The 19,854-nt window shown below is 37.6% G+C and overlaps 1 protein-coding gene and 1 long non-coding RNA gene across 2 annotated transcripts; both read right to left on the reverse strand.

Annotated features, from left to right (window-relative positions):
• Nucleotides 1–3,849: 3,849 nt before the first annotated feature.
• On the reverse strand, nt 3,850–6,324 carry LOC129882684 (uncharacterized). The gene is made up of 2 exons (XR_008765820.1): nt 4,484–6,324; nt 3,850–4,134 (listed from the first exon to the last, which is right to left on the reverse strand). It is a non-coding gene; the product is annotated as an uncharacterized LOC129882684 (long non-coding RNA).
• A 665-nt stretch (nt 6,325–6,989) lies between these two features.
• Nucleotides 6,990–19,307, reverse strand: LOC129882685 (CLIP-associated protein-like). Its single transcript, XM_055957089.1, has 21 exons — nt 18,768–19,307; nt 15,798–15,953; nt 15,622–15,684; nt 14,524–14,592; nt 14,195–14,360; nt 13,624–13,785; nt 13,295–13,392; nt 12,546–12,620; nt 12,357–12,425; nt 12,187–12,272; nt 11,987–12,104; nt 11,708–11,806; nt 11,251–11,593; nt 9,235–11,015; nt 8,973–9,071; nt 8,658–8,762; nt 8,452–8,526; nt 8,304–8,372; nt 8,108–8,176; nt 7,846–7,947; nt 6,990–7,395 (listed from the first exon to the last, which is right to left on the reverse strand). The coding sequence occupies exons 1-21, from the start codon at nt 19,098–19,100 to the stop codon at nt 7,234–7,236; spliced, it is 4,299 nt and encodes a 1,432-aa protein (XP_055813064.1). The 5' UTR covers nt 19,101–19,307; the 3' UTR covers nt 6,990–7,233.
• Between the last annotated feature and the right edge of the window lie 547 nt (nt 19,308–19,854).

Raw genomic sequence — 19,854 nt, forward strand, 5'->3', positions numbered from 1 at the left:
ACTCATCCTATATGCCTTAGTCCCTGATGCTCTGAACCTCTTCTACGAGTACCACCTACGATTCATAAGAACTCCTACAGCCGTAGAAGCCACCCATAGGAAGATTCAGAAGGGGACTTGAATTTCTCTAAGTGTGGGAGTAACCTACGGACCTCAACTACGACATGTAGCTCCATCTACGGTCTGTTGGTTCTTAATAGTGGGTTGCAGGTTTGAACAACCAGGTTAAGTCTTCTTCTGGCTATTCTAAGGAGTCTAAGCTAGAATGTCTCGCGGTGTTACATATTAATTATTTGTGGATTAACAAAACTGTGTTGAACCAATATTAATCAATATCATTAAGGGTATTTTCTTTGCATGCCCTAAGATTTTGATAGCAGAGGTTGAACTAGTGAGTCCCATAGCCACACAATGGACAACTCCTCTTCTTCTTCTATAACTGATAGTCCATGAACAGGTGTTTCATCTTTCTCACCATTGATTTCTTCTTCCTCCTATTTAGTGTTCTGTAATTCAGATGCTGGCTCACCATCTTCCTAAGTAATAGCATGAAAATTTTTGGGTTTGCATACATAACCATGAAAATTTACTTCGTGACATCTAAAACACAAGTTCTTTTCCTTAAGATTCACAAAGGTGGAGTTTGGTTTGAAGGTTACTCTGGCTCTTAAGGCCAGGGTTCTGTTAGTTTTAACGAGATTATAAACTATATGCACTGCACTGATGAAACTCCATTAATGGAGCTTGAGATAGCTTCGAGAGCAATCTAAAACACACAGAACATTGTGATTTGGGGAAACGAAAGATTGAATTCATTTCTTTCTGATAGCTGATATATATACATGTGTAGAAAAATAAAAAATATCTAATCACCCTAACTAACTTCTAACAAACTAACAATGACACATGTTAACAACTTCAAACTAATACATTACTAATTTGATCTTAACACCCCACCCCCCTCAAGTTGGAGGGGAGAGACTCGCAGCCAACTTGCACAAAACTGCACTATGTTTTGCTCCTGGGAGTGCTTTGGTGAGGGTGTCTGCCAATTGATCATTGGTGGAAATGTGGTGGAGAATAATGAGACATTCTTGAAGCTGTGTTCGAAAAAAATGACAGTCAACCTCGATGTGTTTGGTACTCTCATAAAATACAGGGTTCCTTGCAATATGGATTGCCGCTTGACTATCACAAAACACTGAGATAGGAAGGCTGCAAGGAGAATCTAGTTCAGTCAACAACCTATTTAACGAGACTAGTTCACTAACTACTTTCCTGGTTGCTTTGTATTCTGCTTCAGTTGAGGAAAGAGCTATGGTGGTCTACTTCTTGGACTTTTAGCTGATGGATTTTCCCCCATCATCACTAAGTATCTACTAACTAATCTTCTAGACTCGGGGCAAGTAGCCCAATCTGAGTCACAATAAGCAGAGATGGTATAATCTGGACTGTTCGACAGGAATATGCTCAAGACTAGATCATTTTACAAATACCTCAGCACATGGTAAGCAGCCTTAAGGTGAGGTTCCCTAGGTGATTATAGGAACTGGCTAAGATGTTGGACACTAAATGCAATGTCCAACCTTGTGTGTGTGAGGAAATTCAACTTTCCCACAAGCTTTCTGTAGTATGTGGGATCGCTTAGTAGTTTCCCTTCATCTGATTTCAGCTTGATTGTGCACTCAAGGGGTAAGGGTGTACCTTTGCACTTATAACAATCAAATTCCTTGAGCAAATCTATTGTGAACTTCCTTTGTGAGATTTAGACACCATTATCTTTGTAGAGTATTTCCAAACCAAGAAAGTAATGAAGTCTTCCTAGGTCCTTGATCTTGAATTAATTATGAAGAAATTCCTTGAGGGACCGAATTTCCACTAGACCAGTGCCAGTCAGTATTACACCATCAACATAAACTGCAACAAAAACTGTTGAGGAGCCATTCTTCTTATGAAACAATGAATAGTCACTATTGGAGTATGAAAAACCTCTTGAACATAGTGTTTGTGCTAACTTATCATACCATTGTCTGCTAGCTTGCTTCAGACCATACAGAGACTTTTTTAACTTACATACTAACCCTTCATTTTCCACCATGAGACCCTATGGGATAGGCATGTATACCCCTTCATTCAAGTCACCGGGGAGGAAAGCATTATTCACATCCAACTGATAAAGATCCCAGCCTTTCTTTACAACCAAGCTGATCAAGGTTCTGATAGTAGTCATCTTGACTACTGGTGAGAATGTTTCATTGTAGTCAATTCCTGCTTGTTGAGTATAACCCTTAACAACAAGCCTAGCTTTATACCTGTCTATGGTGCCATCTGCCTTATGCTTGATTTCATACACCCATTTACATCCTATGGCTCTTTTCCCGGCGTTGGACTAATTCTCAAGTTTTATTTGCATAGAGTGCTTCAAACTCCAAGGACATTGCTGTTTGCCAAGTAGGATCCATGATTACCTCCTCATATGAACATGGCTCGCTAGTATGAGAAATGTTTTTGACTAGCTGTTGACTGTCTGAACTAAGACTTGTGAAAGATATATGATTAAATTGGTCAAGATGATGAAGTGAGGGTTGAGAGTGTAGGTCTGGCAAAGAGTAATTATAAGCTTTGAGGTAGTTAGGAATGATATGAGGTCTATTAGATCTCCTAGGTGCTGGAATGGGTGCAACAGTGCTAGGTGAGATAGTAGGGTGGTTAGGTGTTTGAATGGGTGCAACATTACTAGGTGAAGGTGAAGGTTCAGTAGATTGATGGATGGAGGTGTTATATAATTCAAAAGGTACAGATTGAGGTGCAGATTGAGGTGTGACAGTGGTGATGCCTTTATCCAACATATGAGAATTATTAAGAGTATTGAAAGTAAAATTCAACAATTTAGAATCAATGATGAGTTTATGTAAAATGGAAGCAAAACTAAAGTTAGGAAAACAAAGAGCAAACGGGAAAATTTCCTCATGAAAAATGATATCTCTGGAAATGTGGATCATCTTGGTACTCAAGTCCAGAACCTTGTAGCCTTTTATGTTGAATGGATATCCAACAAATATGTGGGGTTAGACCTTGGTTCAAATTTGTTTCTATGAGTTTTGAGGGTACTGGGAAAACAAAGGCAGCAACAAGATTTAAGGTGTGAATAAGTAGGTTGTTTCTGGTAAAGAATCTCATAAGGACTTTTGTGGTGAAGTGTTGAAGTAGGCAACCTGTTTATTAAGTAGGTTGCTGTCAAGATACACTCTCCCTAGTACTTGATGGGGAGTTTAGATTGATATAACCCATTTTGTTGTGGTGTATAGGGACAATTTCTTTGTCGAATGATTCCTTTTTCTTGTAGGTAAGTAGTTGTTTCACTATTGGTGAACTTTGTCCCATTATCAGTTTTAATGGATATAATATTGACTTTGAACTGATTTTCTACTAAGGAGACAAGCTTTTATGGTTTGTAAGGCATTGCTTTTGCAAGCCATCAAGTGAGTCCACGTTGATCGACTAAAGTCATCAACTATGGTCAAAAAATACTTGTGGTTGTCAAGTGTAGGGACATGATAAGGTCCCCACAAGTCTAGGTGAAGGAGGTCAAAAATTTTGGTAGTAGAACTTCTGGATTTGGATGGGAAAGGCAGTCTCGCATGTCTGGCCAACGGGCAAATGGTGCACAAAAAAGGTTGTTTAGGTGAGAAATTCACTGGTATGGTGTAGATACCCTTCATTTTCATAAAATGCATATGTCCTAGCATGTTGTGCCATAGGTGATCAACACAAGTTTCATCAGATGCATGTGACAAAAAAAATTTAATAGAAGTAGGTATTGAACCAAAATTAAAAGCACTAACAAGATCATTTTGACAACTTCTTTTATTACTTGAATGAGTGAATCTTACAAGTGGAGTAGAAAGTGAGTGTAGATCTTGCTTATTACAACTAGAAGAGTGAACATCTTATTTTATTGATGGGACAGAAAAAGAATTCAGACTTTCCACATTACAAACTAGTAAGGAAGAAAAATTATACAGATAACTAGCAGGGGTAGAGTTGTGGCAACAGTTGTGGTATTTTGAGCATGGAAAGTAGAGACCATTTCTTGCTCTACCAATCTCCATAGGGCTCTTCAGTGAAAGGGCCCTGCACAAGACATGAGGAACTGTTGAAATTGACAGAACCTTTGACATGTAAAGCCAGACAATGAACTGAGATTAAGTTGAATTTGAAACTAGGTACAAACAATACTTTATACAATGTTAATGTTGGGTTCAGGCATGCATACCAATTTCTATTACTTTCACCTTGTATCCATTTGGTAATGTAACAAGGAAAGGATAAGGAAGGATTCTGATCTTTGTAAGCAATGTTTTATTGTAGGTCATATGGTTCGTAGCCCCAGAGTCAATAATCTATGAGTCAGCAGACAGTTTTATACATTTACATGTAAGATCGCCAACATCAGTAATTGAGGAATAACATGCTACGATACCTGCAGAGTTCACAGGCCCTCCAATGAGATTTTCTTCCATTTCCTTAGTGGAACTTCCAGTCATATTTCCTCCCCGAATCTAGATGTGCCCCAAGATATTAAGCAATTGATCATATTGTTGTTTTGTGAGATTGTGATGTTGTTGTCCATGAGAAGTGTTGTCATCATAGCTCCTTCCTCTCATGTTCGTTGTTTCCCCATACACATTTGCTGCAGTTGCTGAGTTTTTCCCTTTTGTGAACTTGACGTTCTGTGGAAAGCCATGTAATCTGTAGCACTTTTCTTTGGTGTGTCCAAGTTTTCTGCAATAGTCACAAATTAGATTTAACTTGTTAGGTGGTCTGCTACCTTCAAAATTTTTGTACTGAGGATGTGTCATTCCAGTGTAGTTTGTCCAATAGCTAGTGCTTGCTGCATTGACCATAGCACTGCTAGTGCCTGCAGTATTCTCCACAACATTGAGTGAAGTTGAGTCGAGGTTCAAGCGATTGTGAGGCTTGACTTCTCTTTGCCTTTCCTCTTGAGCTAAAATTGCAAATGCTTGAGCCATAGTGGGCAGTGGGCACATCATAAGGATGCTACCTCGAACAACCGTATAGACTTCATTCAATCCCATAAGAGCTGAATGAGTCGTCTCTCCTTCTCAGCCTTGTGCATCTTGGCCTTACCCCCACAGGTGCACAAACAAGTGCACTGCGAATTTGTATCTAGAGAACTTAGCTCTTCCCATAGCTTACTGATTTTGGTGTATTAACCAGTGATATCAAGGTTTCCTTGTGTGTGGTCATTGATTTCTTGTTGAAGTTGATAAAGCTTAGCACCGTTAGTTTGATCGTATCTATCCTCTAGTTCATCCAAGAGTTTCTTAGCATTGTTCACGTATTGTAGCCTATCAGCGAGAACCTTCGAAAGGGAATTCAAGAGCCATGAAGTAACCATATTATCACAGCGTTCCCATTGTGCAAAGCTCGGTGCATTCGGAGCAGGTTTCATAATTTTTTTCATTGATGAATCCTGTCTTGTTCTTTACAGAGAGTGCTCAAAGGACAGCTCGTCTCCAAGATCGGTAGCCAGTTCCATCGAATACCATAGGCATTATTGTAGATCCAGCGCTCTCGGATGGATGCATGTACAGAGGATTAGCCGAATTCGTAGCCACTACAGTTTGATTTTGATTCGGCATGTCTGGATTTGCGTTCGCGCCATAAGAAAAAAAAACTAAAAATTTGAGGAGTGAATTGGTTGAGAGTTTTGGGAAGGTTTCAAAAGGAGAAAATAAGAAAAAAATTGGGGCGAGACAATTGAAATCGAAATTGGGACTGTGATGACGAAAAATCAGATCCCAGAAAGAAACGCAAAATTGAGATGAAAGATGGACCTTATAGGCTCTGATACCATAACGAGATTATGAACTGTATGCATTGCTCTGATGAAACTTCATTAATGGAGCTTGAGATAGCTTCAGCAAGCTAGAACACACAGAACATTTTGATTTGGGGAAATGAAAGATTGAATTCATTTCTTTCTGATAAATGATATATATACATGTGTAGAAGAACAAAAAATATCTAATCACCCTAACTAACTTCTAACAAACTAACAATGACACCTGTTGACAGCTGTCAAACTAATACATTACTAATTTGATCTTAACAAATTTGGTTGTGATTTGGAACATAAGGTATATTCGATTGGCTTTGAGGTAGGGTTCTCTGGTAAGGAATGACTTTGGAAGGATAATTTGGTTGTGGAGATATTGGAATATTCTAGGAGTAGTACCTCTTTGAAGGGCTTTGAAAGAAGCTTCATTAGACTAATATCACATATTCATCCATAATAGATGTAGGATTAGCTAATCCGACCAAGGGCTTCAACTCAAATTTTAATCCACTTACATAGTTGGCAATGAAATGTGTTTCGTTTAGCATGGGATTGTCAATATCATAGTTTGGACCATGAGTCTATTAGGGGTAAATAGTTTCGCAATTGGATCTATTTTGTGTAATTTTCCTATTATTAATTTGGGTTGGGGGGGAGTGGGGAGGGGGAGATAATCATAATATTGCAGAATTGAGCTTAGATCGTGCGTTGAACCATTTGCGTAAGGTGTTTCCTTTCCCCGGAGGAATTGGAAAGTGAAAGTTGGAACCCTAAATAGTTCTAATTTGTTGTCTGGAACTAATTTAGCCTGACCGGTCAAAAGTAAATAGTGTTTAAAAAAATTATTTTACATAGCTTCAGAATATGGTAAAATGGTTTTCATGTAGCTCAAGGAGTCTGTATTAGCTTTATGCTGGCAAAAGATCTAGGGAAGTCCTTTTAATTTGGATTGTTGTGCTATTAATGTTACCCTAACTATTTAAGTTCAAGTTTGGTAGAAAAGCAAGATATGCGTGCATGCAAAGTTTAAGCCAAGAAAACAATACTGCATCAACGACTCCAATGATCACCAAATATAAGAAATAAAAAGACGACCCAAAAGCTATCGTCTCAGCTCCTAAAGCAGTACTCAAAAATACTGTAGATTTCACTAAAAGCACAAGATTTACTGTTTACAACTTCACCTTTGTCCCCCACACGCACTCTCCAACTCCCAACCAATGATGTGGGAGGAAAAAATATGAACACAGAGTTGAATAAAAGAATTCAAAATGCGCATTCACACAATATACAGGACACATCAAAAGATTAAATGACAAGATTAAACTCCTCATAAACCTACAAGGAAATCCCAAGGAAGCTAGTACCAGCTAACTGCGGTTCGCATCTATGGGAGTCCCTGTTCTAGCCTGTGATATTCGATTTGCATAAATAGTCACCAATCTCAACTGTGTGCTGTTCAGCCCTTCCAAGTATGGCAAAAATGCTTTGCCGAGCATGATGTATATGTCAACTAAACAGAACACAACAGTCTGCCAGCCAAGAAAATTATGCATATCAGAAAACAGCTTAATTGATAAAACCATAGATAAGTACAGAATGTGAACTGTATTTATCTCTTCATGCTTCAACAGTATACGAGACATAATGCTAATCTGATTATAAGCAATCCAATTTAGTTACATCACAGCTTCAAAGCTTGTATTACTAAGGTTTACTGCATGAATTTATTTCTTTTTCCTTTCTTTTGGGGATAGGTATAATGTTTATCTAATGACGGATGAACACATATCAGTAAATACAATGAAGTACTGTCTGGGGCTCAATTGTATCTAATAAGGGAATACCTATTAAAACTAAATGATTATATTGCATACCTATTGCTATCGATCCACTAATAGTGATTACATCCTTCATTCTAGAAAGCTTTTCTGGAATCTAAAGAGAGAAAAACGAAAACGGAGGGAAAAGGTAATTGGCACCTTGCGAACATCAGCGCTCTGGTTTCCAAAAGCATCAAACAGGGCAGGTAAGAAAGAAGATAACTGAGACATCAATTCTTCCTGGGAAAACCTCCCCACAAGCTGAAGAAAGAGGCATAAATTCAAATCACTAACCAATCACACCACAGCTTTTCCAAGCTTGACATACTGTAGTGAAGCAATTACTACTACTTTTCACCAAAAAATAAACTAGACATGAGACTCTAACGAGTTCAGGAGTCGGATCCAATCAGCAAATTACCTTCGTCAAACAGTTAATACAGGTTACAAGAGTCTTCTCGTCTTCGGTGACAAGCAAAGGAACAACAACCTGTGATAGCAGCAACTTATCAGAAATAGGAATATCAAAAAGAGAAGGCTATAAGATCCGAGTGAAAAGGAAAAGAAAAAACCCAGATATCTTGCTACGCAAATTCAAACGGAACACCAAAACTTACGCTTAAGCATCTAAATGAGTCATACTGAGATAACACCATAGTTAAACAATGTTCAGCTTCATTTGAAACCTGGACAAATATAACAACACATTAGAAAGAAGGGAAAGAAAATTTTCAGCATAATAACTTCATCTAAGTGAGAGTTTACTTTAGGAGAAACATCCTTGGTTACGTTGAGCAGTTTCTCAATTACAACCTCGACTGAATCCTCCATGGCATCTCTCTGGAACAACAGAAAATAGATAAAAGTAAAATGACATAGTAACAAAAAGGGGTAAAAAGAGCCAGACAACCTCTCTCATCTATAGCTAATAAAGGGATGGACCAAAATAAATTTGATAAGCGACAAAAGACCTGATTCTTCAGCATTTCAACTATCAGAGATAGGGAAAGTTCTCTTATTGATGACTCAGAACCATCTAGCACCTCGAGTACAGCAGTCAATATCTGATTGAAGTACTGCAGTGAATGAAAGATGACAAGTCATAATAAAATCCATCTTTTCAAATTAGCAGTATTAAATCCTAATATTCACAAGACCTTTCAAATAAAAATGTAACTGAACACTAACGAGTTGGAACTAAACTAAATGTTATTCAGAGTGTTACATGAGGATTAAAGTCGACATAAAGGGACAGAACTGAGCAGATAAATCTGTGACTAATGTACCTTGTTCCATATGGATTGATCTTTGGTAACAGCTTCAACTAGTTGTTGAAGTGCATCATGCTTGTTGGCAGCAGGACTTTCATCATTGCCATTACAAATCTGGAAAAAGTGTGAGAAAGCAGGGTAAGGATTGTGATAGTTTACATCCAAAGTTTTTGCACAAAAGATTTGAGAGATTTATTAACCAAGGAAGAGGGGAATCACAGAGAATTTGACATTTAAGTGTAGCTTGACAGGCATAGGTTGACCACAGAGGACTCACTGAATGAAGAATCTGAGGAATGCTTGGTTCAGTTGTTGGAGTTAAGTTTATCTTCAGAGCAGAAAGTTTCAGGTGATTAAGTCCCAAATCAGATTCATTATCAGCTCCAACGGTTGCAGCTAGATGCTCCGAGTCAACAAACCCATTAGCCTCCAGATGGGTTGTGGAAGTGTGCTCCACGTTTAAGCTGTTGTCTTTGCTTTCCTGTGGATTAGCCCATAATCCATCACTCTCACTTGCGGTAGGGGCCAAGAGTTTTGGATCCTTGGCTTTTGAAACAAGAAGATCAGAATTGGAACCAGTTTCAACACCATGATAGAAATCTTGAGTATCATCCGACAATGAGTGGCCTATAGTGCTAGTAATATAGGTAGAGTCCGGAACAGAGTTCCACTTTCTGGCACCATCACTATCAACCGAACCAGCTGAATACCTTCCAAATAGATGAATTTTCTTTGAAGCTCCTACATATCCCTCTTCAGAAGATGTTCCAGCAACATCATATGGATCATACTTGGAACGTTGTCTTTCTTTTTTATTTTGCAGAAAATTCATCAAATCCACTTCTATACGAGGGGTATACTGTTTCAGAGCTCGCCTCAAGGAATTTTGTTCTTCAACTGATAAGCTGAGAATAAAATTCAAAACCCCTGTTCCATCAAAGTGTGTGTACACTGATATAATGCACGAAATAGCCGTTTCTTTCAGTTTGGTATTTTTATCATAGACCAATGGTGTCAACTTAGCGAGCCATAACTTGAGGATGCCACTATTTCCAGCACCTTCAGAATTTGAAGGATGCTTGTTAAAAGAGCCAACAGCAAACTCAATTACAGCAAGTTTGGCCTTGGGAGAACGTTGTTCATCCAATGAACGGAGCAAAGCTGGCAAAAGGGAGTCGATACCATATGTTTTGCTAACAATTTCTAATGTAATTGAGCAAGGCTGCCTCACTGATTCCTTGGGATCAATTAGCCGTGAGAAAACATGGGGCAAAACCCTCTCCATGTAACTTTCAAAAAGTTTTCTGCAAGCTGGAATAAGATCTGCAAGGGTTGACAGAGCAGCCTGTGCAACTTTATGATGGGGATCATCAAGGTGCTGGAAAAATAATTTCATAACCTTCTCAAAGCTCTGAATGATTTCTGGAAGACCTCTAGACCCCTGCTGTAGCAAAGACCTGACATAACTAAATGCAGCAACCCTAGCATTCCAATCTGAACTAGAACTGAGACCCTCACTTAATGCATCACTTAGTGAAGCGGGTCCCTCCACATAAGTTGACATTTCTCCTAGCGGGAGCTGACTGTCATCAAAGCTCCTTCTCTTGCTAGCAGACATTCTTCCTGCTGTGTTCTTTCTTGATAGAGGACGTTGAAAATTTGGAACGTGATTATTCTGAGAATCCCTAAAGTTAGCATCTTTGTATGGTGACTCTATGTATTGTCTGTGAACGTGTGAGTTCATTAACCGCCTACCTTCCCTCAGTTCAGCATTATCTTCAAAAAAACCTCTATCTGGTAGTTTTTCAGAACCCCTTCTTGCCGAATAAGAATTAAGCGCTGAAAAGGATTCATGAACCGCACTGCCTCGATAGGATGATTTAGTTGAATCCTTTGATGCCTTGATCTGAGTAATGATATCGGACAAACCCAATCCACCATTGCGATTATTACCTTTAGAGAAACCAGATGGTGCATCTACCAAAGCGTTAGCAAGACTATGTGATGCAGGAACAGCAAGAGGAAATGGTGGATCACGGGACGATGGCGGGTCAACTCCTGCACTAGGAGCAGGAAAAGAAAAATTAAGTTCTTCATAAAATCTCATACATTATGGCTAGTCTTCTATTTTTGAGAGAATATTATAGCTATAGTCATTTTAGTTTTTTCAGCATCCTTTTTGCCAAATATTAGAAGCTGCATGTGGATGAACTTTAAGGCTTTCACCTTGGCACTAAAATACTACATGCAAGATTTTGAGATGGGGAAGAATAATGGAAGAGGAAACAATTACCTAGATCCAAACTAGAGGATCGACTTCTCTCAGACATATCCAGACCTTTGAGCAGGCTTTCTATAGCAGAAACTTTCTGTTTGCTGGCATGAAGTACACTTTCCAAGCTACGTTCTGTGCTAGTACCCACAGGTTTTGTTTGTGAAAGGAGTAGCCCAGTGGAGAGGGATGAGCCTGAAGGTAAACTGGAACTTCTATCCATAGCAACTATTGCAGATGTTCCATAACCAGAAATTTGTGAAGAAGCAGATGTTTGAGAAGCAAGCGAGAAGTGTGAACTCCTCTCTCGAACAGAAGGTGAAGCATGTCGTCTGTGAGTTCCACCATCTTCCTCATTTATGATCTGCAAAAGTGTTTCCCCTTTAGTCCGTCATGCCAAATTTAAAAGCAATTTAAAGAAATGTCAATCATCTGCGTTGGAAAGATGCCGGAGCAACTTTAAGAGAAAACAGCGCACCCTTTGGATAACAGGATCAAAGGACATAAACAAACGCCTGGATCGTTCTGGCCAAGTTCTTGCAAACATTCTGAACAAAATTCTTGCAGTTGACCGTACCTGATAAGTTTTCAACTGAGAGTAATGACATTGCAAAAAAAAGGGAAAAAACGACGTATTGCGAGTACGAAATGGAACAGAGAGTCTATGTGTATGCGAAGAAGAGGGGAGATTGAATGATGCAAGCAGCATAGTGTACATTCATATATACAACTGATACGTAGAATTCAAGATCCATACCTCACTCATTGCATCTGCTACACAACACTTTATAAGGTCCTCATAGAGTTCTGCTGAACGGTGTATCTCAGATGCATCAGGCCAATGTTCCAGGATTAAAAGTGCATACTCACAGCATCTGTTAAGTGTTGTAAATGAGGAACAACACTGTCCAGAAATAAATCAGAATAAACATGATAATTGACCACAAAGAAACAAACCTTGCACGAAGAACTGCATTTCGATCACTCTTTGCACAATCAGCTATTCGAGGAAGTGCACGAGCAACTTTGCAGTTGCGCAACATCTGAAAATAAAAGAAGCAGCACATGACTAACCAATTTACCAAGGGATGAAAGAGAGATGATTATAATGGCACATAAGGTGTTACCGTCTTTATGCAGGTATCAGCAGATTCTGCAATTACAAGAACAGTTATCACAACAAGCTTGAAAAGAACCTGAAAATCAAATCAGAAGTCAGAAACAACCTATGCCATTTAGCTTAAGATCATTCTTTTCCTTAAATGAGATGAGAGAAGTATAAATATGCGTACAGTAGCTAAAAGGTTTTTACTCACCGGAATGAACATCTCAGCACATGCCTCAAAATCTCCCAAAAGCTCTTTGGATAAGAAGTTTAATAAATGGCAAGCCTACCAACAAATAAGGAGAAGAAACCATAAATCCACTCCATCGGAACACTTTAGTCTACATAAATTTCTGTGTTTATGGAGTACATGCATATGAGATACTAATGAACCTTTTCTCATCAATTTCAGAATAAAAAAATGAGCAGGTGAAGTATAAACCGCCCGATTTATGTACTCAGACACTTCAGGTTCCTGTACAAGCAGACTTTAACTGATAAAATCTAACAAAAGGACAAGAGTCAATATGTGCGCACATTCAGATTGGGTGATACTCTTTAACCTGAGAGTTAATAAGCAATAATGCAAAAAATGTCCTCAAAACAATGAAGAAATAAGTGCAAATGTCGAGATGCAGTCCTAGTTAGCATAAATGCATTGTACAAAGACAGGGACACAAGTCTATCTGACTATTAAAAGGCCTCAACGAAGATGGCAACTGCAGTGAGTGGAGCAGACGGCACTAGCAGGCTTATTTGGATGTACTGGGATTTAAAAGTTTGATACAAACATTCAAATTTCCAGTAGGTTTTCTGTATAGATCGATCCATAACTAGGCACATAACCCATTTGACACAGCCCAGGTAACAAAGCAGGAGACAGAAGCAAATGATTAGAGGACAAGTAAGTTTCCAAAAGACACTAGCAAAGTTGCAACAATTATAGACTAAATAACAGACCTGTTTGACAATGGTGGATCTCCGATCAGATAACTGTGTGCTCAAAGGGACAACAAGTTGCTTTAGAAGTCCACGGAAACAAGGAAAATCAGTTGCACCTGATACAATAAAATAGAAGATGAGGCACAATATACACTGGTCAAGACATGATAGGAAAGGAATCATTTGAACATAAATAATCCTATTTCTCTTATTTCATACAGTTTTCATCTCTTTTCCTTTTTCTTTCCTTTCAGTGGGGGAGGGCAGAGGAAGCATTGAGCTCTGTATGTATCACTTCAATCATAGGGGACATTGTTATACAGAAAATGTCACAGTAGAAAACACACCTCCAATAACAAGAGCTTCAATTCTCTGCATAGCAGATATACGGATAGACCAGTCCTTCTCTGGCACAAGGGTAGAGGCAATCTTCTCAAACTCCCTTACCAGCTCCTTTTCTGAGTACACTTTAATTGGCTCGACAGGTTTCTCTGTAATGTCAGCATCCCCTATACAAGAGTAGAGACCAAGTGACATTTGATCAAGTATACAATCATAGACTGTTCTTATGTATTGCGTGATCGCAAAACTCTCTTTTTGTTCCCTTTTTTTGCTCAAACTACTCTTTAGACATAGACTCATAGTAGTTGTTTTACACAGAAAAATACTCTGACACCACCAGTGAATTATTTTTCTATGTTTTTAGACCCACTGCACAATTCTGCTTTTTTCCCTCTCCCGCTTCCCCTCATTCATTAATAACCCTTGAACCAGGAAAAAACATGCACACAGGATATGTAATAACCTACAATACTAGAAAGGTTAAAACCTTGGGAACTTTTAAACCATGTAACAATAGTGCCCACAAAAGCTTAATAAAATAGAAGTTTCCAAGGCATATCGGGTGCATGCACTAACCTCCAAAAAGAGACACCTCTCTTGTTGAGTTTTTAGCCTTTGGGCTGCTTTTCTTGGGATTAAGACCAGTGGATCTCACCTCAGCAGCTGAATAGTTTTTTGGAATTCCATCTGCTAGGTGATTTTTGGGCTCAATCTTCTCTAGTCTGGCATTAATATCTTTTAGCTGCAGCCAATTATCAAGTCAAGACAGAGATCGAAAAGAAATTTTGCTTGCCCCATCATTTTATTGACCAAGTGAAATAAAATCTACAACTGGAAAACTCAAGTCACTGCATATGATAGGAAACTATTTGCTACAATGTAAATGTCTCATGTTATATACATACCATCATGGTAGGAAGATGATGGCGCTGAAGTTCATCACGGAACTGAGGTCCAGCCTGTGAATACATCTCCTGCAAAAAAGAAAAAACATGGAGAAAGGGACTGTTAAAAGGCATAATGCTTAATCACGGAACTAGACATTTGTTAGTGAAAGGCGGTAAACCAACATTACATCCAGTGTCATCAATAGCAAAAAGCGCAAAAAAGCTCTAAGTTCCATTGGGGCTTTAAGTACAAAGCGCAAATAAAGCGTGGGCTAATTAAAAAAGGTGCAAAGTTAGAAAAAAATACAAATATATTTGTTTAGTCCAAGACTAATAATTTATAAACATGAAAATCAAGTATATGAACAAAGAAATTGAAAAATAATTACACTAAAGTGAAATATCAATTGTTTAGTGTCGTCTCTTCATAAGAGGTTTATTGGCAAGGAAAAGTATGTCTTAGAACCTTGATGACGACATTGAAGTGCACATTAAGCGAGGCAAAGCTCTCAACACGAGCCTTGCATCAGGCGTTAAACGCACCTTTCATAACACTGATTAGATCATAAAATAATATAAAGGAAGTATTCAGTAATAATGCACAAATATTAACAAGTAGCAATTTGGATCATACAGAAACCAAATATTTCCAAACATTCATCACAAAATTAAATGGGGTGTATTGGCCTCTTTTGCATGTCAACTCAAGGCATATTCAAGTAAACAACATCAAGTCTTAATATATAAAAAATTATCAAGTAATAAAATCTTATTAACAATGGGCAAAAATTACCCATATCTCGCTTTCATAATAAAATGTCTGAATTTCTAAAATGGCCAAATTAATGAAGCTACTATTGGCCTTGTAAAAAGGGTTTTTTGTGTTTTCCGAATGTTACCGATTTTCCATATAGCTACAATTAACACAGACTGTCAGAATTTGAGGCAGCAAGTCATCATCAAAGTCAATAATACAGACAATAATTAAATACAACTTTAACAATTCAAATGAAAGTAAAAACTTTTTACTTCCCTTTCTAGAGAAAAGAGAAAATTATTCACTCTAGACAGTACCACAACTACATGAAATTGAAATACGAAAACAGTTTCACTAACCTCAATACACGATATGGCTGCATCTCTTACACCAGGGTTAGGATCACTCAACATTTGCAAAATCTGACAATAGCAGCGAAAAAGAAGGATGTTTACAAAATTGGATAACAAAAGATTACTTATATCGTATGACAACATACAAAAGAGTTTCTCCGCATTCGTTCTGATTCACATACAGGAGGAAGAATAGTTCGTTGAAGGGGCAGCTCTGTTGATGCAAAAAGACCAATTGCTGATGTAACAGTACGAGCAAATTCTTCTCGAACTCTGAAACTTCTGTGCATCCAAGCATACGACCCAGCCCTCTCAACGATGATAGTTGGTGAAGAAACCTGCAAAATATATATATATTAATCAACCAGACAGGTTTCTAGTTTCTTCTCCTCAAACACAAGTTGAAATTATTTTATGTCGGTTGTACTGGTGCTACAACAACATGCCGAGTGCAATCCCGCAAGTGGGGTTTGGGGAGGGTAGGATGGATGCAGACCTTACCCCTACCTTTGTGGGGGTAAATAGGTTGTTTCCGATATGGTTGTAACTGTGCCAACTAAAAATATTCACATCTGAAAGTTAATAAAATTAACATTATAAATATCCACTTGCAAATAAGTACTCAATTTGATAAGTGTCTTATCTATATCTTTGTGACAGTTGGTGGGAGGTGGAAGGTATCCCATAAAATTAGTTAAGGCGCGCGGAAACTAGCCCGAACACCGCAATTATCAAGAAAAAATGTGTTCTTCCATGTGGAAAAAGAACGAATATAATAAAAGAACCAATTATATTATCTTCACACACTTGGTGGGATATGTGAGGTGGTTTGGCACTTCGCGGACAATGCCAAGTACTGTGAAAGAGTTGATGTCAGGTTGGAAGAGCGAGAAAAGAAGAAGAGGGCATGGAATGTGAGTGGAGTGAACAGAGAGAAATAGGAGAGCTTTTCAAGGGGTAGAGTCGAGTTTTTCCTAGTTGAGTAGTCTCCGTCTCTCTGATCTCTTGTTTTCTTTTGGTCCATGGAGCTCCCAATAGAAGATTTGGAGTTTGTCGAGAATCATTTTTTTGTAGATTCTTTATCATTTGGTATAACCCTTGTGTACGGTCAGTTTTTTGCCATGAAATACTTTTTTACCTGACAAAAAAAAGTATTTTCACATGCTAAATTAGTTTTACATTTTTTATTTTTCTTAATCAAGTAAACGTATTTCATATCATTAACAAGGCCATAAAACAACCATATACAAGTGGTATACCAAAAGAAAAATACACAATCAATGATTCTCTGCAAACTCCAACCTATCGTCTATACGATAGGAGACTTTCAGAGTGCACCAAAATAAAATGACGGAACAAAGGTTAATTTTAAACCAAGGGAAACTCAATTCTACACCTTCAAAAGTTCTTTTATTCCTCTCTCTCTACACAACCCACCAAGAAATCCTCGAGGGCTAATGGAGAATGGTTCGAAAGAGTACACCCCCTACCTTTCTCCACTTAAATATCAGGCTAAATTAGTTTTACATTATAGGCAACAACCATGATAACTTGATTGTTTGGTATTTCTATTCTTTTAAGATGATCACATATTTGATCAAAATTAACAAGTCAAAGAACTCGAACATAAGTAATGTTCTGCATTCCAAATAATGAATTTTCAGTAACAGTGAACTGCAATCTTGCACTATTGTCACTCTTTTCATCCTTGAATGTGTGCTGGGGATGGCTAGATGGTAAAGCCTTGGGTTCAGGCCTCAAAATTTTTGAAGGCCCCAAATGAGTGAGCAGTTTCCTTGTGATGTGTAGTGCCCATCACTCGCTTCGTTGTGTCTTGTATGAGGAACATCCACTACACTAATTACTATAAGTTTTTATCTATTATTAATTAGTGCATTTAGCTACCTATTTGGTTTTGGTTTTTCCTTGTCCACATACATTCATTCTTTCTTGTTTATAACAAGTTCACTTTTCAATTTCAGTTAAGTTTTTCTTAATCAAACTAATTATTTTTGTCACATTTAATTGATTCATAAATCGAAGAGCAAGTCCTTTGAGATTAAATCAAGATACTTGTATTTGTAATATCAAGAATCCGAAGAGTTGTAATATAGTAGTGAAACTCCATAGGTGTTTTCTCTAATTTGAATTTAATGCTTTTTTACCATATGTTGATTCACATAATCCTGGAGCTAAATATTGTTACATAATATCAATCATGTCTCAACAAATATATATTGAATGGATATGTCATCAATGAAAAATAAATAATTAAAATCAATTGATCAAAATAACTAATCAATTATATTTCAAAAAGCTAGAAAGATAACTTCAAATAAAAGTATATCCGAATTATGCTAAATAAACTAGTGTTTGGTCATAGATTTTGAAAAATTATCTTCAAATATCTATATGACCATGAAATTTGATCATTTTGAAAATATATTCAAGTTCCCACACAGACTTTTAAATTTTTTCCATGTAAAATGCATATCCAAACACACTTCAAGTTTCAAAAATCACAACTTCAAGAACTCGAAGTTTCAACTTTCAATTTCAAAATATATGGCCAAACAGGTTCTAAGTTTAAAGCCTCTTGTTAAAACACAGATTTATGCCTAGTCGCATCTCACACATTTTGGATCCTTCCAAAAATACTAGCTAAACATACCCCAATCAACTGGACTTAATAAATATTACTTGTCACTAGCATACAATAGGGTCATATAATTTCTTTAATCTTCACCTGTTCCAATCAATGACTCCAATCCTTCCACCACCTCCAACCACCCTTAACCCCTACATAATAAAAAATTAAAAAGAAAAAAGAAAGAAATCTTCAACCATTATTTAGCGTTTAAACCAACACAACTATGCCACCATCCAGGGTTGGCTAAATGAATCATCTATACTGACACTGCTTCATCAGCACACTTATCTCTGCACTGCCATACAAATCTCTAACCAATCCAATTTATTCGAAAATGTGAAGAAAAAAAGTTATTTCCGTATGAAGTAGACAACCAAATAAAATTTAGCATAAAACTCATCTCAATTAATGTACAAGACGAGAAGTAAAAAAGAAAGAAGCATAATCCAATTAGGGTATAGTTACAGTAAAACGAAGAGTAAGCGCGTTCATGCATGAGTACCTGCATCAAAGTAAGCAACAATCGTCTAGCAGCGTCTCTAACAGGCTGTTTGGCATCGCCCAATCTTTCTACCACAGCAGGTACAAGAGCATTGAAGTGAAGCTTAAAGTGTTCACCGGAGAGAACAGCGGCAGAATCAAGTGATTGTAAAGCACCCTGACAGACCCTGAAGTTGTTGTCTTTCAGAAGATCTATGCAGACATCTACGAGAGAAGTAACCTCGGAAGAAGAGAGGCTCTTTCTGGAAGCTTCGAGAAGTTGATGAAGTCTCTCCACACCCGCCATTCTCTCTTTCGTGTCCTTGGCACGCGCCAATTCCAGTGCCTCCTCCATCGCCGGGGTAAGTAGAGTTCCGATCTGGTGCTATGAGCGTCAGATCTGCTGTGGATTTGGGAGGAAAATGGGAATGAGAAATGGTAGAAGAGTGACAAGAGGAGAGTGAACCGTGAGAAAAGAGAGAGGGATTTTAGAATTAGTACGAAAAATTGGGGGCTATTTGCTGTATTAACGGAAGAGAAGATTTAGCATCTGTGTGAGTTGTATGAAAAAGGAAAAAAAATAGGGGGTATTTGCGTATATCTGTGTGGTTGGAACAGTTGATAAGTGGCTTGGGAGTTGCGACAAAAATTTACCACACTGTTCCCGTTAACCATGTAATTAAATAAATGTTTAATAGTCTGTTTGAATTGACTTATTTTTAAGTAGTTTATAAGTTGAAAACTGCTTATAAGTTTAAAAAAAAAATAGGTGCACACCAATTTATTTATTTTAACTTATAAGCTGTTTTCAACTTATAAACTACTTAAAATAAGTTCTTCCAAATAAACTCAACTATTTATTGAAGCTTATTTTAAGCACAAAATGATTTTAAATTGACCAGTCAAATACTCAAAAAAAGCTAAAACAGCTTATAAGTCAATTCAAACGGCCTCTAAGTCATCAACAGCTCTTAAAGTTATCTATCTATTTCACCTATACATTCTAATTCAATCTTATACTTATTAAAAACCTACATTGCAAGAAATTTGTATCTATTAAATATTTTTTCTGACATAGCAGTATGTATATAATACACGCATGAGAGAGG

The sequence above is a fragment of the Solanum dulcamara genome, chromosome 3 (assembly GCF_947179165.1).
Source record: "Solanum dulcamara chromosome 3, daSolDulc1.2, whole genome shotgun sequence".
Lineage (NCBI taxonomy): Eukaryota > Viridiplantae > Streptophyta > Magnoliopsida > Solanales > Solanaceae > Solanum > Solanum dulcamara.